General features: G+C 43.4%; 1 protein-coding gene across 1 annotated transcript; it reads right to left on the bottom strand.

Annotated features, from left to right (window-relative positions):
* Positions 1–5,766: 5,766 nt before the first annotated feature.
* LOC109994831 (transcription factor Sox-9-A) lies at positions 5,767–9,193 on the bottom strand. Its single transcript, XM_020648322.3, has 3 exons — positions 8,396–9,193; positions 7,913–8,163; positions 5,767–7,733 (listed from the first exon to the last, which is right to left on the bottom strand). Exons 1-3 carry the CDS (start codon positions 8,821–8,823, stop codon positions 6,919–6,921), a joined length of 1,494 nt encoding a protein of 497 aa, XP_020503978.1. The 5' UTR covers positions 8,824–9,193; the 3' UTR covers positions 5,767–6,918.
* Between the last annotated feature and the right edge of the window lie 1,100 nt (positions 9,194–10,293).

A 10,293-nucleotide genomic window follows, 5' to 3' on the forward strand; every position in this document is an offset into this window, starting at 1 on the left:
TGGCTGTCGGTGTTATGGAAAAAAAAAAAAAAAATTGATATGAAAGATGTCATCTGTCCTGTGGTTATTGCTACCATTCCCCTCTGTCATGTGAGCGCTGCACAGACTGATGCGATTTTCAGATGGGACCACGTGCTACTTGAGTCTGACCACAGTTGCCCTTCTCCCTCCTCCTTTTGATACCCTGCAGTCTGTCTTTCCTTTCCTTTTGTTTTTACTCCTTTATCCACTCTCTCTTTTTGATACCTTGTTTCTCTATCTTCTTTATATCTTTAACATCTTAAAGATGAAGGCACTCTTTCAAAATTCATAGAGAAACTTCCATGGAGAAGTGGGGCTGAAAGCCAAAACAAGTGTGGTTATTCATCTCCTTTGTCCAAATCTAATATCTTGTGTCTCTTACAATTATGTCTCCAGTAAGAAGTAATTTTTTTTTCTTTTTTTCATAGCACCAATTTACAAAAGAGCAGGTAAAATACCATACTCATTGTGTACATGGGGCTGCTGTGGATCAGTTAGCAGAGTGGGTCCAATGTGTCCTTGAGCAAGACACTTAACCCCAAATTGCTCCCGCTGCTTCGTCAGCGGCACATGAATGTGTCTGGATGTGATTAGTTACTTCTGATGGTGTCTTTACAGAGCAGCCTCTGCCATCAGTGTGTGAATGTGTAGGTGTGGCATGCGGTGTAAAAGCGCTTTGAGTAGTCAGATGATTAGAAAAGCGCTATACATAGCTCAAGTCCATTAACATTGTTATGTTACAATAGAAAATTGGGATGGAGGAGATGGGATAAGATGCAGGATGGATTTCTCCTTTGTATTCCTTGCGTTCCTGTTGTCAACACTTCCTTGCTGCTGAGGTGGAGGTCGGAGCAGGCCGTGCATGAATGAGGATGGCGGTGGTTGTGGGGATGACACAGTCCGATGTCGGTGGCTTGGCATCGGGGATGTTGGGTAGTTGTAGTGCCCGATCACCTCGCTGTAGGTTGGGGGAGCTACGCCTGCTGGAGGGCCTCTGCTGCTGGGACGCCAGCTTGCATTGCAGTCATATTGTAAGAAAGGTTTTGGTTAACACTGCATGGGATACTGAACCAAATCTTTATTTATTTTTTTAATGTGTGGCTCTGATCGGATTATGTGATGACAGTTGGACAACACAAGTCACATGCAATCAGATCTTTTCAAATCCGATTTGGGCCACTTTCATACATGGAGACAGTTCTGCAGAAGCCACACTTGAGGGGTCCTACTTGTGCCTATCGACAGTACTATTAGAATACACAACAAGTAAACAATTTGAGAGAGAGTTTACAGCCATGACTCAAAATGTTCATTCAAATATCTGACTGCTGCTGGACCAAACAAAGGACCTGTTGTATTTTTAAAGGTATCTGTCTCGTCCTGGAATCGAAAGCATTTACTCAGTCTTGTCTCAGATTTGGCAGTATCCGGAAGTAAAACGCCTCTATGATCATGATTTGTATCCCCCGGTTACAGCTGCAACTCGCTGATGAAAGAAAGAAGGCTAAGGATTGCCTTCACAGATTAAAACTGTTTTTAGTTTTTTCCTTATTCTCATCAAGTGATGCCAACCACTGCGACATCACTGTACTTTTACCAACTAAATGTATATTCATCAAACTGGACCATTTCAACCTGCTGACCTTTGACGATCACTGGGGAGACATCGTCCTTCTTTCTTCTAAAATCAGTAATACGTTTCTCTTTCATTAAAACATTTAATTAATAATAAAATTGCATCACACTGGCTGACTTGGCTTTTTTGTAGGCAATGTGGTTGTCTTGGGTAAGTAGACCCACCAGTGCAATATCATCATCATGTTCTTTTCTGTTACATACACCATGTGTTTGAATGTTCTGCTACACAGCATGAGATTTACTAACAACTGTCACTGTTAATGATCCTAACCACACGCGCTCCGTTTTTCAAAAAACATCTTCGTCCACATGAAAAAGATAAGAACCACAAGTGTAACCCAACTGCAAGTCGTTTTTGTTTCAGCCCTAACAACTTTTTGCTAAAGGTCACCAAAGTCACAAATCACGTCACATGACCACCCTCACATCTCTCTCTGGCACATGATGTTCTCTCAGTCTCAGTTTGATACTTATTATTTCCGTGTTCCTGCTGTATCATGTTTCCGTTACAGTGTCTTTGTTTGTGCATCAGCAGCCTGTAGACAGATCCATCATCGAACTCTCAGACATGTTGCACATGAAAAACACACATTAATAAAATTACATCGGTAAGTGAAATGTCTCACAAAGGTTACCAAACCTCTGCTTTCATTATCCAACGACTGCGATAACCAAAAGCCTCTGGATTCAGAAGGACTCCTCATGGAGCGGCAGCTGAAAGGCCACGCTCCATCAGCAGTCACGCAGTACGGAGTGAGTCTTGGCTTCCTTTCTGTCCCTGTCTCGTGTTTAAAAGCTGCCTCCAATGAGCATGAAAATACTGTGTCGCCTAACACATAATCCACATCATAGGAAAATGGTGTTTGCTCCCCCGGCAGCGTGACATCACTCAGTGTTTCCCCTTCTTGACCTTTTTGTTGGATGCCAGCACTGAGGGCCTGAGGGGAGAGGTCTGCTGTTCGCTGCTTGTGCCCATTACGTTTTTTGTTTTTTTTAAATATCTTTTGATTCCATAAAACTAATAAGAAACAACTGAGAGAAGCACAAGGAGGGTCATGTGTGTCATTGTTGCATTTTACTTGTTAATTTGTGGTGATGGTTTTAGCTGTGTAACAGATGCTCTGCTTGAAGGGACAATCCAACGTCCAATTTCCAGCTCCCCAACTGCTGAGTGGTGCTGATGAATGATAAATGGACTTGAGCTTGTATAGCACTTTTCTGGTCTTAAGCAATATGACACCGTGGGTCACACCTACCCATTCACACACTGATGGCAGAGGCTGCTGTGTAAAGTGTCCATCAGTGTTAACACATCCCATTCACACACAGTCATATCCCGCCAGGAGCAGTTTGAGGATATGTGGTTGCAGGAGCTGGGGATTGAACCCTGGACCTTTTGTTTTGAGAGATGACCGACTCTACCACTGAGCCACAGTAGCTACAAAGATTAAAATGTATTGAAGGATTTTATACCTGCTGTTTTGGCATGAGGAGTCAGGTGAAGTCAACTCTATGCAACCCAGAATTACTCATTTTGCTTCAGGGGGGCTTTACCATCAGAGGTCAGCCACTTTACTAAAACCCTGGAGTACTCAGAAAACTTAATTGGGCTTATTCTATTTTCAAATTTAAACGCACAGTATGTTAATTCCGCCACCAGGGGGCTCTCAATCGATGGCGTCAAGAGGCTAGTGGGGAATCATGGGAGTTCCCTCTGCAACTTCACCGCCCAGCCCCCGTTTAAAACGAACACCGAGTTGATCGTAATGACAATGAACATGCAAAACCGACCTGAGGAGGAGAGTATGTTCACCGATGATTTATCCAAATATAATTAACATGATGATTTTATCACAGCTGCACATACAGCAACAGTATGGCCCTATGCAGCTGTCTTTAACGTAACATGCTGTGTTTCCACGGCAAGTATGGTGGCGGCCACGACAAGACACGGACTGTTAAAACTTTTGGATTTCTCTGGCTTTGATAGCTGTTGGAAATATTTTAATTTATGGAAGTACTCAACAAAAGAAATCTGTAGAATATAATTTGTTACTTAATTTGGATATTTTATTGTAAAAAATCTACATGTTGTACCTTTAAGAGTCCAATAGAAGCGACCAGTGGGACATAAAACAGAATTTAAAGTAAAATAGTTTAGAACATCTGTCTTGGGTTGATAACTTTGTACAGCTCAAGAAAACACATGTTGAACTAAAAATTACAACAACAAAATAAATACAAGCAAAACAATAGAACAAACAAACAAAAGAACCAAAGTATCTCCTGGAAAGTACTTTCAACTTGATGTGTATTGAAAATGATATCTTTCTGGGTTCTGTTGGACATATTGACCCCCAGAACAAATATTTGCCTCAAGGAGGTTTCTATGGAAAAAAAAAAGCATCTGAGAGTTCCTGCATTGATTTCTATAAACTGTATTGAGGGGACATTAGGCACAGACACACACATGCACAAACATGATCGTATGGACATATACTAATGGAGAGATGTCAGAGTGAGGGGGACATTCACAGCGAGCACTCCTGAGCTGGTGGGGGGGGGGGGGGGGGGTTGGTGCCTTTAGTTTTAGTCCCACCTGGACTTGAACTGGGGACCCTCCAGCTCCCAACCCCAAGGCCTTACAGACTGAGCTACTGTCGCCAGAATTCAATTTGTGTTCTTATTTTCATGTTATTTACTGAAGGTTTAGCGAGCTGGTGTAAGAGAACTTGGTGTGCGAGTAGTTAATGTCATGGAGTGACTTGTAGCCTTTTTTTTTTTTTTTTCATTTTATAAATGAAAACTGTTCATCTTACTTATTCCAACTGATGACATTTGTCACTGTATTTTTAAAGCTGTCTTCTCTTTGTTTTTGCACAGCTAATTGTATGTTTTGTTTGTGTTTGCCCTGTCACTATTACACAAAGGAAGTTCTTAGCATATAAAAAAAGTGTTTCTGAATGGAATTAAAATGACTAGCAGCACTTTGACATGCTGTCCTAAAAACAAACAATAAAAGCTATAATAAGTGGTGAAGCTGAAGTCATCGATTGTGTGTTGTTGAATTCCATTTTTTGCCTCTGTATCCTCATAATGTGAATATGTTAAATGTAAATTTGAGAGACTGATAAAACAGCCTCATCTGTGCAGCCTCAGATATAAGCCGAGCCTCTAACAGTCCATTTACAAAAAAGCAGGAATGTAAGGTGAGCTGGAGTCGTTTTTGTTTTTACAGGAAATCTTTTAAGTACATAGAGTGTAAAATTGGCTTACATAAAGTGTGAGTTGCAGAGCATTTTTTAGTCTGACTCTGGTTTGTATGAATCTTTTTTCCTCTCTTGCCAAGATTAGATCAAACCCACTGCCTTCATTTCCCATCTTCTATTTGAATAAATTCTGCTTATTTCCAGTCATTTTACAGCACTTGCTATATTGAGTCCCGTTCCCTCCCCCCACTCCTTGTCCCCTAGAGCCTCATCCCCTGCTGCTACCAGCTGACGGGGAGAGAAAGAGGAAGAAAATAAAAGCAGAAGGGGGAGGAACACAAGGCTTCTGGGTAAACAAACACTAGTTTCTGTTTCTTAGCACTTCTACTAACCCTTTCACTGACGCTGAAATGTTCTTCAGTTTCATGAATTAATCAACCAAGAGATGTTGCATAACTGAAAGTTCCATCCTGAATTATTAACGGGAAAGACTCTCTGATGTTTGATGGCAAATTTTTGTTTTTTTATTGCAAATACACATACAAAAAGGTTTCTTTCAACGACAGTACAAATACATGTCAGGATCAAAGAAGGAGGAGAGAAAAAGGAGTACTGGAACTTCAGTTCTTTGATAACGTGAGAGAAAAGGAACAGAGTTTTGTTGAGCGGTAAAGATGGACGGTGCCTCTTTGTGCGCTCACAAACAGAAAAACTGTCAAAAAAACAAAAACCTTGTACTGTAACTGAGATAAGAAAAATTCCAGTTCTTTCAGCCGTAATTTAAAGTCCAAGTCAAAGCATATTCACAAATATCAAATAATCCATACACATTTAGTTAGATAGTCTCCTTCCATCCTCAGAGAAAGGCAAATACATACTTCAAATAAACATTTACATAAGATAAATAAAACCCCAAAAAAGACGATTACAGCGTGTACCATTTTTTTTTTTCTAAGTACCCCCTGGGATGAAAAAATCCAAATTTGAAAAAAAAGAGGGGAAAAATATGCTGTCTACATTGCAAAAGAACACAATTAATTAGTTATAAGATTAGTATGCAAAATAATTACTTTGAAATAAAATTAAGGCTAATAAATAAATAAAGTTTTCAACTGAAAGGGGAAAAGGGGGGTAATGGGAATATATATTGGACACCAGCGTGGTGGGAGACTGCTGGGCATGGGGGGGGGGGGGGGGGGGAGGACACCCAAAGGGGTCAAAGGTGACTTCCTGGAGCTGTCAAACATGCACTGTTGGACGGTAAGTGTAATCTCAGCTGCGGCACACTTGCAATCTCACACACGCATACGCACATTTAAAAGAGTTGAGAAATTTTTTTTTTTTTTAAATACAAGGCACGGATGGTGAAAAAGGGCTCCAATCCCCCCTCCCCCGTCTTCTGTCAACACAGAATTGTGAAACACACTTTCCCCCCTCTTGCTCTGTATTGCCTAACAGCTTTTCAATGATCATGACACATAAGTCGTGAAAACAAATAAACAGCTGAAACACAAACCATACTTGTTGAATGGCAACGAAAAGGAGAAGCAACAAAAAAAAAAGGAAAGTTCAGTCTTAAAGAGAAACACATTCTGCACAACTGTGGGACGTTAGGTGCTGATTGGTTTCAAATATAAAGCTTTTTTGTGTAATGTTTATAGGTACAAATAATGACCTGAACCCACCCAATCCCACCCGTGTGGGTTACAAACTGCCAGCGTATAAAGAAAAAAAAAAACACACACAAAAAGAAACATACACAGTACCTACTGAAATATCAACAATCAATAAGTCCTCACAGAGGATTTTCCTAGGTTTCTTCATCTCTCTAAAAATATATATAGTTTCTATCAAGATACAATAGCAAGGCACGGCGTGAGCCAATCACAAGTCCAGCTCTCCCTTTCTTCCATTTCAAGTGTCTGATTCAGGGAGTCGCTCTGGAGGCAGAGCTCTCCCTGGAGTAAAGTGTTTTGGAGAATGTGTGTATGTTAATGTGTGCAGCTGTACATCGCATTGTGTTTGTGAGTCTCTCAGTCTGCAGGGCAGCTCAGGGTCTCGTGAGCTGGGTGTAAACCGGAGCCTGCTCCCAGTGCTGCGGGCTGCTCTGGGGGATGGAGGGCACCCCCGAGTTGTCGGCAATGGGCGTGTACATGGGCCTCTGGCTGTAGCTGAAAGTCGAGAAGAGCCCAGAGCCTTGCCCCGCCCCCGCCCCTGCGTGGCTGTAATAGGAGGCGGCGGCGGTGCTCCCCACCTGGTGGTCGGAGTAGTCGTACTGCTGCGCCCTGGAGATGACGGGGTAGGAGGAGGAGGGGCTGTAGTGCTGCAGGTTGAAGGGGCTGAAGGCGACGTGCTGCGGGGAGCCCTGCTGCTCGCTGTAGTGACTGGGGCTCAGCTGCTCTGTCTTGATCTGGGTCCTGTGCTGGGCCTGAGCCGCCTCTGAGCTGCTGCTGCTGCCGCCGCTGCCCAGGGTGGTCAGGGTGAGCTGCTGCTGCCCCTGCTGGTTCTGGCTTTTAGCCATCCAGGCTGCGATGCCTCCCGCCTGCGGGCTCACCGGGGCGCCGCTGCTGATGCTGTAGCTGGCGGTGTAGCTGACGGGCGTGGTGTTGCCCGGACCAGCTGCGGAGCCAGGGTGGCCGTTAGGCGGCAGGTACTGGTCAAACTCGTTGACGTCAAAGGTTTCAATGTGGGATATGACATCACTGCTCAGCTCCCCGATGTCAACATCACGGAAGTCGATGTTCAGCTGACGCCCGCCGGGGCCGTCGGGCAGAGAGCGAAGGCCACCTTCCCGCTTAAGGTCCATCTTGCCTGAGCTGACATCAGTCTTTGGGGTAGTGGGAGGAGTAGGGGGCCCCTGGGAGCCTGGAAGATTGAGAAAATGAAGATTAGATTTCATACTATATACATTGTTTTCCTATTTACTATCAAGCGATGTTCTGTCTGAGCAAACTTTTGCTGAGATAATTTTAGTGATCTTTAGTGAAAAGGGGACTTCTTTAGCAAGCACAGAGGTCAATAAAAACAACTTTGCTTCAGCTCACCTGAGTGCTCGCTAGGAGAGTGCACCTCTCCCATGCTGGAGGCGGGAGAGTCCGCCTGCTGAAGGGCTTTGAAGATGGCATTGGGGGAAATGTGGGTCTGCTCGCTGCCGTCCTCCGACTCGCTCTGTCCGTTTTTCACCGCCTTCCTCCGCCTGGGCTGGTATTTATAGTCAGGGTGATCCTTCTTGTGCTGCACGCGGAGCCGCTCAGCCTCCTCCACAAACGGTCGCTTCTCTCCTTCATTGAGAAGTCTGTGCGTAAGAAGGAAGAATGCATTACTACACTGTTAATTGTGCACGACTGTACATATTCTAACTTTAGACAAAAAATAGTTCATCTTAATATTTAATCTTCGTGCAGCTTTACAAATGAAAAGTAGGCTACAACAAATTGTAAACATGTCAAAATGAGTGAAGTAATAAATACATGCAGATAAATAATCAAAAGCTAATCAGTGCGTAAAGGTTTGGTTTTCACGCTTACCTCCAAAGTTTCCCCAGAGTTTTGCTGAGCTCCGCGTTATGCAGGTGTGGGTATTGATCCGCCAGCTTCCTCCGCGCAGCCTGAGCCCACACCATGAACGCATTCATCGGTCTCTTAACGTGAGGCTTGTTCTTAGAGGATCCGTTAACGCGCACTGGCATAGGGACGAGGGTCCAGTCGTAACCTTTGAGCACCTGGGACACAGCCTCGCGGATGCAAGCGGGGAACTTATCTTCCTCGTCCTTCTTGAATTCTCCGTCCGCTCTGAGCAGCCCGTTCTCCGACGGCCGGGTGTTCTCGGTGTCCGAGCCCGAGCCGGACGGGCACGGGGAGCCCGCGGAGTCCTCGGACATGCTCGGGCTCGGGGCATCAGAGAGACACTTGTCTTGTTCCTCCGTCATCTTCAGGTAAGGGTCGAGGAGATTCATACGAACAACCGTTTGGTGCCAAATTACGCGTGAAACGGGTGGGTAATGTCTGCTTTCCCGCGAGAGTAAAAGCCTCTAAATTAACTTTAAGTTGCCAGGATGAGTTTGATGCAAGTTTTTCAAAAAAGCGGATTTTTTTCAAGCTCCTGTGCGTAAAACAGATTGGGAGAGCAAGTGTCTTTACGCACGAGCCAATGAAAGAGTCCTTGAATGTCTGTTTTCTGCAAGCGGGATCCGCTCTCGAAAGGACCAAAAAAAAAAAAGAAGTCAGATGGTTGAAGTCTTTCTTTCAACGCTGCAGGGTGAAACGGTAAAGTGCTCCTTTTGAGTCTTCAAGTACAATCCCCAGAACGCGCGAGTGCTTTGAACTGCAAAACTCCGTGCATGCGGACTTTATAACAACGTTTCCATGCCGCACAGGAAAGCCCGAACCTGATTGGACGACCCCGAGTGACGCCAAAGTGAAGGAATTCGATCCCATTTTTTCCACCTCTAAACCAGCACAGAACAACACACACAGACACATGAACGCAAAACATACACACATTGGTCACAAGCCAGAATATATGCTGTTTAATTCGACTGGATTTTCCAACAGATAGGTAAAGATGCTGAAAGGGATGAAGCTGTTCTGGACTTTTTTTTTTGTCAGGCATCTTTTTTTTTTAACTTTACCAAAGTGAGGGATAATTTGATCAAGAAAATAATCATTGACGGATAATGCGTTAAAAAAAAAACATTTTCAAAATAAGACCCGCAGTCCACAAGAAGTATTTTCTATAAAACGGTTCAATTTATGACATTTAACATCCTTAACAGCTTTGCAAAAGTTATATTTCTACTGTGAATAACGTGACCTTATTCTTTCTAAAAACTTGGTCTCTAACTTTTGTTCCATTATAAGGTCAATAGGGGGAGACAGCAGTCTAGGAACTCGGTAAACTCCCTCTCTCCCCTCGCTGGGATCAGGAGGAGGAGGAGGAGAGTTCCACAGGACTGCTGCAGTGTTACAGTTGCTGTCAAACATTGGCTTCTGATTTGTATCACTCATCTCCCTTCATCTCTGACTGCAGAGAAATAACCTGCTCGAGATTGTTGTAAGATGTGCTGAGCGATCAACTTACACAATAACCTTTTTCACCGAATGTTCCTAATTAATTTGAGATTATTTAAGAAGTGTTTCACAATTTTGTTCTTGACTGTGTATTTCCCTTTGGACTAGATATTAAAATCTAACTTCCAACACATGTCAACATCAAGTCCGCTATCGGAACATTTCAAACTTTTACCATCACAAGAACAAGAATAGTGAGCTGGTTGTGAAGGAGTATGATTCACTTGAGTTAAAGCAGGAATGCAACATGTAAAAAAAACTCAATTACAAGGAAAAGTCCTGCATTATGAATAATCAATAATCAATCAAACAAAATGTTATTTATACAGCACCTTTTAGACAAATTAATCTGCAGT

The sequence above is a fragment of the Labrus bergylta genome, chromosome 21 (genome assembly GCF_963930695.1).
Source record: "Labrus bergylta chromosome 21, fLabBer1.1, whole genome shotgun sequence".
Lineage (NCBI taxonomy): Eukaryota > Metazoa > Chordata > Actinopteri > Labriformes > Labridae > Labrus > Labrus bergylta.